The sequence below is a fragment of the Podarcis gaigeae genome (genome assembly GCF_964106915.1).
Source record: "Podarcis gaigeae genome assembly, chromosome: 12".
NCBI lineage: Eukaryota > Metazoa > Chordata > Lepidosauria > Squamata > Lacertidae > Podarcis > Podarcis gaigeae.
Window position 1 is genome coordinate 23,032,279 of NC_139688.1, and position 18,091 is coordinate 23,050,369.

Here is an 18,091-nt window from a genome sequence, read left to right on the forward strand (position 1 = left end):
AGATGTGAGAGCTGAAAGGTTCACACCTTCCCACCACTCACTAAGGCTCCTGCTCTTCCCAAGCTATCGCAAACTGTGTCTGTGCACAACCAATCTCAGCTCAGCTCTTTTCATTTCTCTGTGTTCCAGACTGGGGGTAGGGGAGCTGGCCGCCACAACAGAAGGGGGGGGGAGACTCCCTGGATTCTTGAGCCTGCCTCCATTCTGCCTCTTGGCCCACCTCCTCTCTGGCCTCTGCTTCTGCCTCTGGATTGCTTTCTGCCACAGCCTCTTCCTGCTCACTAAACCTTGTTACCTCTTCAGCGGCTGCTCCCTCTGATTACCTCTCCCAGTCTGCTCCCTCTGATCACTCATCATCGTCCCACCACCAACCCTCTGGCTCTCAGCCTTCTTCCCTTGGGGGTTTCCTTGGGGGTTCCCCAGCTGCTGTCTCCCACCACGCAGCTGCATCCAGCCAGTCCATGACAGCAGTCCAACTGATACTTGGGTCCTAAGTCATGTAAGGGTTTAAATTGAGCTTAATAGCTGTCATAGTTTGCCCTGGCATACCTTGCCCTGAAGAAGGTGCAAAAGAAGGTGCAATAAACAAACACACAATAAACAAAAACACACAATCTTTTTTTTTCCAGTGATGAAAAATCAACAAGCATTGTGATTTTTTAATGTTATAGAGCTTCTTTGATTAAATGAGTTATTGACATATAGTACATTGGCACTGGGACTGGGTTTGACCTTTCTAAATTCCAGATTTTAGCATGTTGAAACAACAGTGAGGATGCTATCATGATCAGTTAGGTCAGCATGTTGGGAGGCAGGTGGAGGGATGATAAATGTCGATCCTGGGCTATAACAAATCTTTGCCATGTCACTCTGTGGTCCTTTATACTGACCAAACTGGCTAAGAACCAGAAAGATCTGGCAATATATGCTAGTTTAAAATAAGGCAAGGCTAGGCTGACACAAGGAGGCTCCGAATCATCAGCCAGCACAAAGAATCAGGTTCATCCTCTTCTCCGAAAAACATGTTTTCTGTTCCTTATATATCCTTTAATTTAATCTTTTGTTAAACATGCCCAAATACTGTGCAACAGTAATAGTCTAATTGGTATTCACACTAACCCAAATTATAGGGCTGGCTCCAGCATGTGGCTTCTTTTTGCCAATGCCGATATTATTTATGCATTGTTTAAAAGGAAAGGGGGGAAAACAAGGAACTATTAATTTTTATACAATAGAGTGAACACTGGCAGTGTCACTTGGATTCCTGCTGGATTTTCTTGAGAACGCTTTCAAAATGTGCAAGCCAAATAAAAAACTGTACAGCTGCCATAAGCTTTGGAGCCAATTGAAAGTCTTTTTTTAAAACACACACACCAGATACTAGACACATGAATCTTTGTACTGATTAAAGAAATGATTGGCTAGAAGTATTTTGCATTATTTTAAAAGGTGCATTAGCTTCTTGATGAGAATGTTAAGTGATATATTATGATCTAAATTCCTGTCTTATTTGCATATAAATTTGACAGGCAGGATGTGTGCATCCATAGTCATACACAAGATCTACATCCCATTTTATTTTACTATTTCATTCTAATATTTGCTTAAAAAGGATTATTATTTTTTTCCTTTTTAAAGGGATTTGTTGTGAACTGCCAGGGAAATTCAGCATTTTAAGTTTATGTTGCAGTTTATTTAGGTCTGAGTTAACTCTATTGATACTACTCTGTATTACTTTCATACCGTTATTTTGCAAATGAACCAATCTAATCTAATACGCGAGAGCTGGCTTTCATGTGCTATCACAACTAGACACATTTCAAGTGACATGCTAAAAAGTCAAATCTGCCTGTGGCAGCAAATGCACACAACCAGTTCTTTATGGGTATGTAAGTCTCTGTATAGGCAAGCATTTCCCCACTATCTCATGCCCAGCTGATTGTGCAAAAAGGCATTAAATACCAGTTATTTCAATGGAAATCACATTAAAATGTGAACCAGAATCCGTCCCAGCCAGCATAGCCAATGATCGAGGATGATGAGAGTTGACCAACTGATGTGCTGATCATGTTCATTTCTTTGGCCCCTCCAACAGGATGGCCAGTCTTACTCAGGCTCAAGTGCCCTGAACTAGCTGAGGCACAGGATTGCTACTGGTGGTGTATGGTTTGGTCTGGTTATCTTCTCCAAATTATGTAAGAAAGGCATCTTGAGGAGGGGACCAAAGAAAGAAAATGCTGAAGAAGGTGGCATTAAAAAACAACAACACTTCCTGGAGTGAATTAAGAGTTCCCACCTTTTCCCCAACAGCCCAGCCTTCCAGGTCATACCAGCTTACCAAGATTTTATAGGGTGGAGTGCAATTGCTGGAACCCAAAAGGAAGAAGAAGGTTGTTGGAGGCGACAATCAAAATTATGATCGACAAAAGTAAACCTCACTCCTCTTGATCACGAGATATTTAAGGCTGAGGTCAGTGACAAACATCATAAAAGAGCAGTCTTGGTGCTCATGACACCACCTTATCACTGAGCATGGAGGGAAGCCCAAACATCTTTCAGAAGTAACACAAGACTTTTCCTCTTGGGGTGCTTTTCATTGCTTAAGGCTAAGAGTGGCTAACTGAACCAACTGTTGTAGTCTGCACTAGCCCAGAAGACAGACAAGAATTTAAGGGTGTTTGTTATGTTAGCTTTGTAGCTTTTGTGCAGTGGCAAGACAGGCACCAAAGCAAAAAACTGCATGTTGGCTGAAGGAAATTGTCATATACATTCTGTTTGAATTAGTATGTAGTTTTTATTTGTTAGTATCCAGTTCTATCATTTTGAGTATGTGGAAAGTTGCCAAGGTGCAATTTTTAAATATTATTTTAAACATTCTCTCTTTCCGGAGTTGATCAGTTTTCAAGTAAAATTCAATGCCATGCTTATTTTCAGTTTCCCTTTAATCACTCACCACCTATCCTTTCAAACACTTTGTTACCCAAATCACAGTTCTTTTGAAATCCACTCCTAAAAGTTTACAGAGACAAAAACTGTATCTTTTTTTGGGGGGGGGAGGTGAAATACCCATCAATTTACCAGTTGCACCTTGGTTCTTCAAGGTGCCCTGGAAAGAGTACTTATGTGGAGGTGGTACGGGGTCAGTGAAGAAGTGGGGTGAGGAAGTAGTTTGCCACTTGTTTGTTCATTTGAAGACAATTCCTACTTGGACTGGGTAATCTCAATCTGCACCTCTCTGCTGAAATGAACAAAGGCTATGCTGGTCCAGCGCTTACTGGATGAGGCTGTAATCCTCTCATTCTATTCTTTGTGTTAAGGACCTGATTGGACAAACTGCTCTGAAGACCACAGGTATATCCGGGAAGAGCACTGGCCCCTTCAGGTCCTCAGTAACTTCTGAGAAATGCAGGCCTCTTAACACAGGTGTGTAAAAGTCTTTGTTCTTAGGTAAGGTTTCCAGAAAACCAAGTGTAAATTAAAGATGGAAAGGGTATGCCTTCCTGTTGTCATAATTGATTGGGAACAGAAGAATATAGAAAGTTAAATATCTCCCAGACTAGAAATATGTTCACTTGCCACTCAAAAACACAGATTGGAGATAGGGAGGTGAGGAATGCTCTATCACCAATGATGAAGGGTTTATAGAACTGGCTGATAATTTTCTACCCTTTCCAGAAGTGCTTCAGAATATCCAGGGGAATAATATCTGAAAGAGAAACAAGGGTGCCTTGATTAAAAACTCAACATGCTAAATACCAAACTACCATTGAACACAGAATTACGCATACTTAAACCTGCTGAAAGAAATCAGTGAGATTAAGTGCATTTCACTCTGTGCTGGGTCATGGCCAAAGATGACACATGATACATACCAGCATGTTTATGAGGAATAAATCAAAGAGTTAGGATTTCATCTTAAGCAAGTATGCAACTATTAGGGCATCAGTCTTTAGTTAATTAGGTAATTGGTTGGCTCTATCAGCTAGAACATTTTAAAATAATAATTTGTGGGCCAATATATTAGGGGCACCCATTTTTTATTTTTTAGAAAATCAAAACAACTACTTATAAAAACTGTAAATGGGAAGAACCATCTTAGGAGATTCCTCCAAACATAGGGTGAGAGAGCTGGACTCCATGTGGTACGTCAACAAGGACTTTTCTCTGCCTTGAAGCTCCCACCACTCAGTTTCATTGGATGACTCTGGCTTTAAGTATTATGCAAGAGGGTGAGAAACATCTCTCTGTCCAGTTTCTCCACGTCATACAGCATGTCATACACAGTACTGCTATCATGTTCCCCTCATTACCCACCTTTTTTCCAAAGTAAAAAACGTTTTTGCTGGCTGTGAAGGCCTTCCCCCCCCCCCATAACAGTTCAAGCTTCAGGGCCCCCCAAAAAATTAGGTCACCACTGCTCAAACCTTGTAACTTTATATTGCAGAATGGATTAGATGTCCACTAGATATTAACAAGACAAGTCTATACATGTCTACTCAGAAGTAAGTCCCACTGAGTTCAAGAGAATTTGCAACACAATCCTAACAACTACTTATTCAATGGAATTTATCCTCAAGGAAGTGGGATTAGGATTGCAGCCTATGTTGTTGTTTTTTAACCTTCCACATCTTCTGTGCTGTGTATTATGGTCCTAGTCATTTGCAATTTGATGTTACCTCCTAGGAAATGGAACCATGTGTTTGGGCCTGTGCAGGGGTTGATTAGTTCTAAAGACATTTTACGCTGGTCACTATGTATCTGAATCCCTCCCTCCACTGGCCCAACTCTGCTTGTCCTGGTATAATATGTCAAGAAAAAGAATTACACATTCCCCTTCACCATTTGAAGAGGACAAATGTGAGTCTTCAGGATCATCACTAATAATAAATAATAAGAATACTATACAGTGGTACCTCGAGTTAAATACTTAATTCGTTCCGGAGGTCCGTTCTTAACCTGAAACTGTTCTTAACCTGAAGCACCACTTTAGCTAATGGGGCCTCCTGCTGCCGCCGCGCCGCTGGAGCACGATTTCTGTTCTCATCCTGAAGCAAAGTTCTTAACCCGAGGTACTACTTCTGGGTTAGTGGAGTGTGTAACCTGAAGCGTATGTAACCCGAGGTACCACTGTACTGCCCTCCATCCAAGGATCACAGGGTAGTTTACAATATATCTGAGGTAATTATGAGGCATACATAGTATTCACACCATTTTTTAAAAAAATATTTGTCATTCGCTCTTTCTATCCAGAAAGAGGCCTTTGACCCTTGCTGTGAATCTTGCTCTCCTCCATTCTCACTGAAACCTGAAATTGTACCCTCTGCTCTATTACAGCTTTGCTTAGCGATGACAAAGAAAAACACAAGCATCCAAAGGCTTCCCTCTGGAGAATTTGCTTAATGTTGTTTGGATCCCTTAAAGATTTTACTTGGAGGAATTTACTGCTGTCTAACGATTCCCTCTTGGGCATGCAATCAAAGTATAAAAATGTGTCCCAGCTTCCCTTAGATCCCAGCACAAAGGTCAGATTTAAAAGCAGTGTGTGGCATTTAAGACAAAACAAAAATCAACAGACAGTAAGAAACTGCAAAGCAAGAAGCAGGACAGAAACTAGTTTCTTAATGTTTCAAATGGCACTACTGTTGCCTTTTCTAGACAAAGAGTAAATAATTTATGAATGCAAAAATGAACAATAGCCTTAACTTCTCTAGGTGAAACTGCAAGGAAGTGGAAATATAAAATAAACAAGATGATATTTCAGTGGACCAACATCTGTTGGTGTGGGAGTATGCAAACCTTTGAGTAACAGAGAACACTAATACATTAACAATGTCTGAGTGCTATGTAAACAGAGAGTTTGCATAATTTCCCTCTTTCTGCTAGCAAATTGATGGTGTTCTCTCAATGAAACTACAATTCTATGCACATTTTCTTGGGAGAAAATCCCACTGAAACCAACAGGATTACTTCAGACTAAAAAGTCATGGGCTCAGACTATGTGCTTAACCTCCCCCTGCCAGTTAATATTGCACATCTTAAATCTTGAACACGAGATTAAAATAGACTGTCACATTGATCTAGCACAGGGGTCAGCAACCTTTTTCAGCCATGGGCTGGTCCACTGTCCCTCAGAGCATGTGGTGGGCTGGACTATATTTTTTGGGGGGGTGGAAGTAAACAAATTCCTATGCCCCACAAATAACTCAGAGATGCATTCTAAATAAAAGCACACATTCTACTCATGTAAAAACACGCTGATTCCCAGACGGTCCATGGGCCGGATTGAGAAGGCAATTGGGCCGCATCCGGCCCATGGGCCTTAGGTTGCCTACCCCTGATCTAGCACAAGGGTGGGGAAACGTATGACCCTCAAGGTATTGCTGGACTCCCATCATCCCCAGCCAGCTTGGGCAATGGTCAGGGATGCTCTGAGTTGCAGTTCAGCAACATCTGGAAGGCTGCACATACCTCTAGCACATCTGCCGACCAGGCCAGCATAATAAAATCTCTGACATCCACTTAATGATGTGCTCCGGTTTGGTGACAGAAGTTTAAGACACTGAACCATCGAAGGAATTTTCTTTTATGGGGAAATTCCAGGTCATTTAATTTTATTCAGTTTGCAGGTGAAACCTTCCCAGCTCCAACAGGACTGAGTTACAGAATGCTCTGGAAAATGCAGATGACCAGCAGAGGGAGTGCAATCGCATGGCATCTTAACAATCTGGAAGGAGCAATGGCCTGGCATAGGGATGGACAACTTCTTCCCTCTTTGTTAGCACAGAGCTGATTGGGAAGCCATTCAATTAGGCGTTCCTGGAGGAGGGACTATGGGAGCATGATGGGCCCGTTCCACTTTAGGAGCTTATGACTCAGACAGGCAGGAAATTTGGAGGCTACGGAAGTCCAGAAACTAAGAGGAATGGGCTACAGCCATGTCCCTTACATCCTACTCCTCTCAATTTTCTTTTGTGGACTGGATAAAATCATATTGACAGCCATCCGTAGCCTAGCAAATCTAAAATCCTGGAGGGCTATTCCGTCTCCTCTGAGTCGATTTGCAACTGGAGTCCATTCCTCACATTTTCATTAGTGTCAAAAGCTACCCTCTCTCTGCAGGAATTGGCTATCCAGCCCTTTGTGGTGTGGTGGATGGACACTGTTCAGAAAGTGGTGTTACTGCCTACTTTGTGAATGTGCATCCTGAATATTGGGTCCAAGGACCTCAGGCCATCTAATAAGACTTCTAGATATAATCAAGTACCTTTGTGTACTCAGGAGTTGATTCTGTTAAAACCCTTTTTACCATCTGAGCAGCCCATCCCAACGCAGCCCACATCACAAATTGCTTTGGGAACTTCCCTCACTATCATGTGTCATATGGCATAAATGAAACTACAGCATCCTTTCCCACCCTTACCTGACTATTTCCTCTGGATAACAATTGTTAATTGTGTAGATATACTCTTGAAGAAGTGACCCAGCCTCTGCTTTTATCTCCTGAACCTTTTTAAGGCCTCCACTCGTTACAAAAAGGCGCCGTGCTTTGGAATCATGGGGCAGAACCTATTTAAAATGAAGCATATAATAGTAAGAAATTCAGCATTTCTTTGCAAAGGTTATTATCTCCTGTGAAGTTTTAATATTGAAAACAAAATTGAGGGACACCAAGAGCACAATCTAACAGAACGTTCTCCTCTGCAAGCCTTGCTGAGACAAAACGGAGAAGGGAAAGAGAACAATAGCAAAGGCACTTGTGCAAAAAAACATACCACTGGACTGTGCCCAGAGAGTGAAGAAGAACGGCAGACTCACACTTGCTCAGGGCACTTTCATTAACAAGCAGGAGGCTTAAAGCAGTTTTTGCTCAAATTGATTTGTACACGACTGCAAAACCTACAGTGGTCAGCATGCACATCTGAATTACAAATGCCTCTCTTCTGCTTCCTGTTCCACATTAGCAATCCTGATCCTATGTGCACATTAATAGCAGGAAAAAGGTGCAAAGGCAACTTTAGCTTTGCAGATAAAAAATTCCCTAGTCGGATACAAAATATTCTGTTTTCTAAACTTGACTAGCCTTCCCCAACCTAGTGCTGTCCAGATGTTTTCCAGTACTCTAAAACTCCTATCTCTGGCAGTTGACCATGTTGGCTGCTACTGATGGGAGTCGGAGTCCAACAACATCTGGAAGCATCGGACTGCAATACAACCCATCATTTCAGTAGAGGCTTCTCTAAACTCAAACTGTTTTGTTCTGCTTAGCATGCATTTATACTAGCTTTTCCACTTGATCTGATCCATGCCGTAACCCTCCTAATAAAATCTTTAAAGAACAAAGGTTATCCTTTTATTTCACCTTCGCCTTTGTGATTGTTTCTAATAGTTTCTAATAGTTTAAGGTTCACTGAGTATTGACACCAACATGTACCACTCAATCGAGAGACAGATTCAGCTGAGGCTACTAAGGGTAAGCTGCAGCATAGAATGGGATGTGGCAGGGAATGTATGCCAGAGTTCTTTTGGCCCTGCTTCCCCCCAAAAGCATCCTTGCCACATAGCAGAGAGCAAGGGACTACATAGGGGTTGGGAGGGGGCAGCTCTCAAAATAAAGGGTGGCCCTTAAAACAAGAGTGATATGGTAAACTACGAAACAGGGCTCCGCTGGGCTCTAATAAGTGTGCTGTTTCCAGTGCAGGGATTGCCTCTATTTAAATTTTCAAGTAATTCCCTCTGCCCGCCTTTTTTGCAAGACTCAGGGCTCATCTATACTTCCACTTGTGTGCTGCAGTGATAAAGCACAGGTCCGAGTGGTTTTCCCCTTGCCCCACTCCTTTCCAAGGGAAAGCCCACTCTTTAGCAATAGATCAGAACACATGTCAATCCAGGGGAAACCTCAATTGCCGTTTGCTCCGATTGAGCGCTAAAGAGTAGTTTTCTCTGGGGAAAAGGACAAGAGGAAGTGTGGATAAGCGCTCAGAGCTCTATTTGCGTTAAGCAGTCTCAAGTGGAAATCTTGCCCTCATTTCTTTAAAAATGGCAAGAAGAACAAAGAAAAGCGGCTTGATTTTTTTCTTTTACATTTTTAATAATAATAAAAATAGGAAGGGTAAAACATAGTAGACCATACGTTTTTGAACAATAGCCCTGAAAAGTTACTGCATTATTAATATAAGCAGGCAGTTTATTGCAGTAAGATATATAGGGCTGAATTCTATTAGAGTTCCAAAAACTGATGAAGGGAGCCCCTTTTCTTATACATTTATTGGCTTGAGGTTTGCAGAGACAACAAAATATATTGTGGCTGGATTTCTTGTTTCCTGCATTTCCTAACTTCAGTTTATTCTAGAAAAACATTGACTTTTCATTCCATCTGAGGCATAAAACCATGGAGTGTCATATTAAAAAAACATGTTAAAGAAGAGGGGACGTTGGTTGTCAGGGGCTCAGGAGTTATGCAGAGATGCAGTGGTCTGTGGTTGCAGGAGGTCAAAGACCCGTAACTAGTTCTGCAGCAGGATCCCTGTCTCTAGCATCCTATTGGCATGAAAGGGGAGCTTTTTAGCCACTTTGTGCTGACTGGAGCCAATCAGAGTGAAAGGAGGGGAGTCAGAATACATCCCTAGTTATTATTTTACAAGATTACTGCACAATCTTAGAAGGGAGCAGGTGGAGCTGTGAGAGGCCATGGCTGAGACTATTATGAAGAGGCCCTGCACTTCTGAATTTGCCACTACACTACTGGTTATGTGAGCATGGGCCTGAGAGGGCAGGTTCATGCAAGCACTGCCCCTTGCACCTGGCAGGCAGTATGAAGCCTATGGATTAGACAGGCCTGCATATATAGCAAGGGTATTTTCCCTTCTTCCCTTGGCTTGATCTACAGAGCAAAGCCTTTTTCCTGCTGCACTCTTGGCTGTTCCCAGCAAGTGATTTCAAGGGTCCTCAACAAAACACTCCAGAACTGGATTCAGGTACAGCTGCCTGCACAAATGCACAAGAACAAGACCAAAAGCAGCTGTAACAGGCATCCCAACACAGAAAGAAAGCAGCAGCACAGAATGGTCTTTATTCCCCAAGTGTTAAGACCAACCTATGCCACTGTTGTTGTTGTTTTCTGTGCGCAACAGCTGCCCTTGGCCCTGAGAGTGCTAATCAAGCTACCCAGATTGGTTTTAGAAATGTTGGACACGGATGGAGCCTTTAAGAAGTGTAAGCAAATGCTCATTTACCTTACTGAACTGGCCGACTATGTGCTTCAGGATGTTTGGAGGAGCATCATGCAATAAGGGTTCAAGTGCTGGCAGATGAGTGCACTTCTGCAGGATGTTCTTCAAAGCTTTCTTAGTCTATCAAAACACAAAACGTTTTCAGTAAGGCATTGGCTGACCATCATCATCAAGAAGTTACCAAGTCTGCTTGGGAAAACCCAGCCTTTTGTTATTTCTATAATGAATAAACTAAGTATCCTTTCTAGATCCAGGAATCTTGAAAATGTTTCTTGTGCATCAAGTCTGATTTATATTGGAAGGCAGTAAGTTTATAAATATGCAGGTGCACACTTTTTTTTAAAAAAGCCACAACCTAGTGAACTGTTCTGTGTTCTAGTTACAGATAGGTAGCCGTGTTGGTCTGCCATAATCAAAACAAAAAAAATTCCTTCCAGTAGCACCTTAAAGACCAACTAAGTTAGTTCTTTGTATGAGCTTTCGTGTGCATGCACACTTCTTCAGATACAGTGTGCATGCACACGAAAGCTCATATCAAGAACTAACTTAGTTGGTCTTTAAGGTGCTACTGGAAGGAAATTTTTTTGTTTTGTTCTGTGTTCTGTTATATCCCAATGAAATCAATGAGATTTAAACGTGTGTATCTTTCAACTTGTGTCAGATTGTGGGTGTTAAGCATTGCAGCCCCAATGGAAATGGAGGAGGAAGTCAAGGCACCAACTGAAATGAAAGGTCATGATGTGTAAAACATGTTGTGTAAAACAGGTACTGTTTAGTGTAACATACAGCCTACAGGTTTATTCAAATGGATCTTGACTCGGCATGGCATGAGGCAAGGACTTCATTGGCATTCACCAGCTCCAATATTGTAAAAGTTGTCTGATGCAGATATGACCTAACTCTGAAATTCTCAAAGTCTGGTTCATGGATCACTGGTAGTCTGCAAGCTCCGATCAGGTGATCCATGGAAAGGTTAGAGAACAAATGAAAAATACTTGTGCTTAACCCAGCACAATTTGTTTTTTTTCCTGATGAACAAGGCTGTTTTGATCAGAGATGTATTTATTGGACAGACTAATAAGGCTCTGATCTAAGGCCTACAGTTTTCATAATGCAGTGATGGTGCATTTCCTCCCTAGAAATCTGCAAATTAAAGGGGCCAGTCTCAGCAGCCTGGCACCTGTGATTTTCATAATTTGGTGCTGCTTTTGACAATGGTTTCAGTGAAAAAAAATGTATTAAGTGGCCTGCTGAGACCCCTAGCAATTTTCAAGTGGTCTGGAGTCAGCAAAAAGGTTGAGAGCAGCTGACCTAACATGTACTTTGTCTCCTGCGACTCCACACATTCAGTATGCATTTCTGTAGTCCAAAATGGATCTTCTGTATCCTGCAGGGATACCTGTCTCTCCCTTGTGACTACCTGAGGCACTACTAACCTCAAATGTAATTAGATAATGACATGATATTCTATCCCTCTGTACTAAGGTTGCAAGTAGATTAAAATGCTACAATGACTAACAGCTTGTATCCAGCTTCCCATTCTTGGAGTTTTAAAGGCAGACACAACTGAGCTACCCATGGCTGGGTGTTTAAGGCCTTTGTGTGGTTAACTAATATTCACCATTCAATTAAACCAGAACGCTGTATTTGAATTGAAAGACATGAATTCAGATATATCAAGGACATCAAGGAAACAGGCAGCCAATCCAAACCATAATTTTAAATGTCTGGAGGAGTGCTGTATTTCGGCCATAATAAGAGCACGCCCACACAAATATAAGGTTCAGGGTTCAATAATAGAATCACAGAATTATAGAGTTGGAAGGGACCCCGAGGGTCATCTAGTCCAACGCCCTGCAATGCAGGAATCCTGTCCACAGCTGTCCCTGGGTGGGTTCAAACCACCAACCTTCTGGTTAACAGCCAGATGCACTGACCCACTGCACCACACAGACCAATCCCTAGGTAGCCGCTACTGGTCAGAGTGGACAGTCCTGCACTAGATAAGACTAATGGTCTTGCTCAGTGTAAGGCAATTCCATATGTTCATATATCCTTGTGCCACAACAGTTCAAGCAGCATCATATGCAACATTGAGACCGAGTGACATCACTCTTCTCCCATTTGCCTCTCCCAGCCTTGCTGCACCAATTTGTCAGAGAGGCTTTAACCAATGTTATCAGGATAGACCAGGGGTCTGCAACCCGCGGCTCCGGAGCCGCATGTGGCTCTTTTACACCTTTGCCACGGCTCCGGGGCGGATACTAGCGAGGGGAGGAGGCGCATTGTGTGCCCCGACACTCCCCACTGTGGCGGGCACTGTACAGGCTGTGACGTCGCATGGGGGCGATGCATGCATTAGTCACGCACCGTCCCGGCGTCACCTTCCCGCCCGCCCGCCTGCCCGCTACATTGTAAGGGGCATGTACGCTGGTCACTGCATTGAAAGGGGACATGTACGCTGGTCACTGTTTTGAAGGGGAGTGAAGAACACACACACAAAAAAAAGGTAACTTGTTAATTTAACGTTTATTTCTATGAGGAGTAATTCTGAGGGGTCAAACAAAGAAATAATAAAAAAGTGACAAAAAGGTTATTTTTATAATGACGAGTTTTGCGGCTCCCAGTTTTTTTTTTCCTTTGGAAACGGGTCCAAGTGGCTCTTTTTTGTCTTAAAGGTTGCAGACCCCTGGGATAGACCCACCTACCTAACCCCTCTCTCTGTATCCCCTCTCTGCCTATTGCAGTAGACATCTGTATATGCTCAAATTCCCGCAAATTATCAGGAATACCTCCTGTTTTCTAGTCCTTGTTGCTATTTTCAACTTAAAAGTTAGTGTGAGTTTCTGGGGGTGTCATTCTACAGCGTTTGACTCCTTCCCGAGGATCTGTGGAAACTTAGAATTTCTGAGAGCAATGGCTGGATGCATCTCTAGTACCTATCAGATTCTACCAGTCTCCACCCATAAACTCAAACCAGCATTTCTGAAATCAAAAGTTGGCAGTGCCAGTCAGCACTGAATGACCATCCAACTGTCATTCTAAGCATGTGCATGAGCACCAAGCACCAAACTAGATAAATGTGAAACACAGATATATAGATTTTTTTTTTTAAAAAAAAACAAAACTAAATAGCATTGCAGCCAACCGTGCACCCAATCAGGATCTGAACAGTGGCATGGAGGAATGAGATGTTAACTCTGCCCCCACCCAAGTCTTGCAGTTCTGATTAAAATCCCTCCTTAAGCTGCTATTCGGTGCAAGAGGGGTGGGTCCATAGCTCATACTTGGCATGCAGAAGGTTACAGATTAAATAATGAATGTTTTCAGGGAAGCTTTTAATGTTTAATAGACTATTGTATTTTAATATTCTGTTGGAAGCCGCCCAGAGTGGCTGGGGAAACCGAAACAAATGGGAGGGGGAGATATATATATATATATATATATATATATATATATATATATATATATTATAATAATTAGGTCATGTAGAAGGTGGTGGGAAAGTTTTCTGCTTGATCCGTGAAGACTGCTGTTAGTCAGAATAAGCAATAGCGGGCCAGAGGGAGAAAGGGTCTGACCAGGCATAAGGCGATTTCCGAAGCGGCCTTTGACACCAGTGGCAACTTCATCCTCCCAGGTGCAATAGTAGCTTCAGGGGAGGGTTTTATTCATCAGGATTGCAGTACTGGGGCAGGGTGGGGGGGGTTGATGTCCTCTCCCAGTGTGCCAGGGCCTCAATACTGACTGGCTTCTGAGATCCGTGAAATGCATCCACACCTTTCACAAATGGAAAGGCACTGTGCTGGGCACAGCCTGCCATTTCACATACTGCAGCTGCTGACACATATTTTGAACTTCTGGCATATTGTAACAGAGTTACAATTTTCTTTAAGCAAACGCATCCTTGGCTTATTTATAAGACAGGCTACGGCAAAGTAAACTAACACAGCATGCGGTAGGTGGAGGAGAGCCTTTTCCAGTGATAAAGTAGGGGTGCGGGAAGAGGACTCAGATCCTTGGTATGGGAGCTGACATGTTATAAACATATATCTTCTTCTTTTTTTAAGTTGCAAAACACTGGCAAGAATGTGTTGCTCCAGTGCTGATGCAGCAGGGTCAATAGCTGACACCAACCTGCTATAGGAAATAGGCATGGACAACACCCAGCGTTGCAAATGATTTCCCTTGCAGTAAACAGACTAGCATCCAGTCTCATGTGCACAGTGCAGCGTAGAATCACAGCTTGTAAACCAGCTTACATATGGATTAGGGTGCAGAGAACTTTCAAATTACCTAAGCATGTAAATGCATCAAGGCCTGGGTTAGTCTACCCTGTGGATGATATGATGATTACTTGGTCACCAGGAAGCTCCTGAGAAAAATGGATGGCCCTGATCTGTACAGATTCCAGCAGTCAGCATGGACAGGTGGCACTGACCCCTCCTCCTCCTCCTCCTCCTCCACTGCCCCCTGCAGTGGTGAATGCTGCAACAGTGATGGCCTGGGCACAGTGAGTCATGCAACCTCGATTATTGCAATGAACTCTATGTAGGCTATCCTTGGGTCATGGTCTGGGAGCTCCAGCTAGTGCAAAATGCTGTGGATAGGCTGCTGGTGAGGAGAAACTACTACTAACACCTAATTCCAGAGTGTCAAAGCTAACACTAGCTGCCCATATGTTACCGGGCCAAGTTCAAGGGTCCCATATTAATTTACAAGGGTCTTAACAACTTGAGTCTCGGATGCCTTAAGGAACACCTGGTTCCTTATATCCCTGCCCAGTCACCGAGATCGTTAGTGAAGGCTCTTGTTAGTGGTTCAGATTCATGGCTTGTGTCCACTAGAAAGCATGCATTCAGTATTATGGGCCTGATTCTGTGGAACTCCCTCCCAGCTGAGATCAGATGCTTGAAACAGACCTTTCTATTCCAGCAGGCATTTTAAAGAAGTTTCATTTTTTTCTAATTAATTTCAATTTATTCTAGTCACTGTAAGGTTTCTTTTCCATTTTATAAACACCACTTAGAAACTTCAGTGATTATGTAGTATATAAAAAGCTGAAATAAAATGAATACAAATAATCAGCTACCACAACTGACAGGCAGCTACCCAAAAAAGCAGCTAGAAGCTGCGCTCTGCACAGGTTTATCCCATGCCATAACCCCAGCTGTGGAAAAGGCCAAGAAAATCCAGGAAGCCCTTGTTGTAATAAGAGATTTCCCCTCATGTGGTTCTCCTATGCTTGGAATGAATTATGACTCCTGGTTTCAGAGGGGCATGATTTGTAGCTCCTTGGATGGCTGACCATCTGGGAAGGTATGTGTGCACAAACTACAGTAGCAAATGGAGCTTAAGAAAGGCAGAGCCAAGAAGAGAGAAACAGGAGAGAGGAGGAGAATAGATTGGTGGACTCTTGCTTGTGTGGCTCTGAATGTTTCCTGCGTGAGAGTGCAACTTACGCTCTTTGTTACTTTCCATGTGTCACTCCCCAGCCTGCACACTTCTAAGCAAGTTGATTTACTCTTTACACTCCAGCTGCTATCCTCAAAAGGAAGCAAAAACCTAGAGAGGCCCCAAAACTTTCCATGACTCAGACAATATTATGTCATATCCTGTACAGCAGAAACAGTAAATACGAACGCTCTGATCTTAACTATGTTTTTTTCTTGGAGGTAAGGCCCAATTGATATGCTACTGAAACACTGGGGGGAGCCACTTCCATATAGCTTCACCCTGTGCTTCTCTGGCAATGTCCTGGCCTATGCGCAAAGCAGAACGAAGGTGGTGGAATCCTGATGGAACAGAATGGACTGTACCATTTCAGATTACAGGTGGGGGGGAAAGACATTTCTGAATGTTCTCTGAAATACTATTTTCTGAAGTTTAAAATAAATCACTTTCAAGCAGAAAGCAAGCACAGCTGAAGTTTTCTTCCTGGTACACTAGTTTTCCATCTGCAAGGAGTTTTGTTTTCACATAGTCTGAAGTGGTAATCTACTCTAACACCTCAGGACTCTTACCACCTCATTCTAAGGCATATATAGTGCACACCAACAGAGGAACAAGATGGTTGAACCAAACAATGTGTTTTCTTTTACATGCAAACACCACCTTTGGAGGTCTAGGAGATGCTCATGTCAAAAGAACTACATTATGTGGCCCATTGATACTAAAGTTGCATGGGAAGCAGCCATGGGGAAGTGGCTCTTCCACTGATGCACTAATGTATAAATTGGCCATGTCCCACTGAGTGGGTGGGACCGCAACTCAGTAGAAGAGCACCTGACTCCAGCATCCCTAGTTAAAAGGATAAGGTAGCAGGTGATACTTGCCTAAGACCCTAGGGAGAAGCTGCCAATCACAACAGACAATACTGGGCCAGATGAGCAAATAAACTAGTTACTTGCTGTAACTACGGCAGGTTCCTATTTCATAGTGATACTTGCTTTCACATATGTAGCTTGAATCACAGCCTATAGGGATGGGATGGTTGAAGCAGAAGGTCTCTAAATGAGAATATTGTACCTTTAAAACAGCCTGGCACATCCACCAATTGTAGTTTGATAAATTGATAAATTGTGCTAAAGGATCTATGCAATTTAGAGCAGCCATCTGGCTTACTATATATTCCTAGGCAGGGTGAGCAAATTGCCACCCATTCCCAGAAATCTAATACTTATTACCTTAGCACCAAACTGGTTGCTAACCCATAGGTAAAGGTAAAGGTACCCCTGCCCGTACGGGCCAGTCTTGACAGACTCTGGGGTTGTGCGCCCATCTCACTCAAGAGGCCAGGGGCCAGCGCTGTCCGGAGACACTTCCGGGTCACGTGGCCAGCGTGACATTGCTGCTCTGGTGAGCCAGAGCCGCACACGGAAACGCCGTTTACCTTCCCGCTGGTAAGCGGTCCCTATTTATCTACTTGCACCCGGAGGTGCTTTCGAACTGCTAGGTTGGCAGGCGCTGGGACCGAGCAGCGGGAGCGCACCCCACCGCAGGGATTCGAACCGCCGACCTTTCGATTGGCAAGTCCTAGGCGCTGAGGCTTTAACCCACAGCGCCACCTGCGTCCCTATGCTAACCCATAATCGAACGTTATTTGTTTTCTAGCCCACCCTGTCTCAAAGTGTCAGGCAAATCTACTTACTTTGACTTGAAGATCTTCTGAACTTTCAGTTGACATATACAGGGAGAGCAGCACAGGCAAGACATTTGCTACTGCAACAGCACGGGCATGTTCTGGAGTGTGTCTCCCAATCTGTCCCAAAGACCAGGCAGCTGCTGCCTTAATATGATCTTCTGGCTCTTCTGACAAGCACACTGCCAGCTGTGGAACCCCCTGTGGTATTAATCAAAAGCACAAAACACTATGAATCCAGGCTGGGTTTGGAGAACCTTGCAAAGATTTCTGGGGAGGGAGGGGATGGAATAAAAAGCTTCTCCCTTTCTCTGTATTTATACATTCTCAACTCAAAGCACCTATGATGCCTCTGTCACTTGCACCGTCTGCAAGGATTACTCCTGAACGCTACATATTTAAGCATCAGAAGAATATTAAATCTGCAAATTTCTCCGAGATAAGGGCTGTTAGAGCTGACACGTTTATTGCTTTCCAAAGGATTCAGAGAGCAGGTGCCACAGTTCAGGCAGAAAGCAGAAAGCAAAGCTGGCGCTTTTATCAGGCACTGAAATTCCAGGGTTTCAGGTTTCTTTCCCAGGTTTCCTGGAAAGCAACCAAGCACTGCTTCTGTGCCCCCTCCGTTCATTTCAGTAAGACTTGCAGGAGGCTGCCACACAAGCCTCACATAAATGAATGGATGGGGGACAGCCATGATGCTTGGAGAGAGCAGGGTGGTTTC

General features: G+C 43.2%; 1 protein-coding gene and 1 long non-coding RNA gene across 5 annotated transcripts in view; one reads left to right on the forward strand and one right to left on the reverse strand.

Moving 5' to 3' along the window:
• LOC310828080 overlaps window positions 1–3,457 on the forward strand; it is a 33,871-nt gene extending 30,414 nt beyond the window's left edge. The window contains exons 4-5 of one of the 2 annotated variants that reach the window (XR_014556621.1): window positions 2,311–2,390; window positions 3,318–3,424. This is a non-coding gene — a long non-coding RNA (uncharacterized lncRNA). Of the gene's footprint in view, window positions 1–2,310; window positions 2,391–3,317 lie in introns of both variants that reach the window. The other variant, XR_014556620.1, reaches the window with a different exon arrangement.
• The window catches only part of SPAG6 (sperm associated antigen 6), a 55,747-nt gene continuing 40,430 nt past the window's right edge, over window positions 2,775–18,091 (reverse strand). For all 3 annotated transcript variants that reach the window (XM_083705021.1, XM_083705020.1, XM_083705019.1), the window contains 4 exons: window positions 17,380–17,571; window positions 10,233–10,349; window positions 7,421–7,566; window positions 2,775–3,706 (listed from right to left, as the gene is read on the reverse strand). In XM_083705021.1, the coding sequence (XP_083561147.1) occupies window positions 3,640–3,706; window positions 7,421–7,566; window positions 10,233–10,349; window positions 17,380–17,571 (522 nt within the window). In that variant the 3' untranslated portion in view covers window positions 2,775–3,639. The remainder of the gene's footprint in view (window positions 3,707–7,420; window positions 7,567–10,232; window positions 10,350–17,379; window positions 17,572–18,091) is intronic.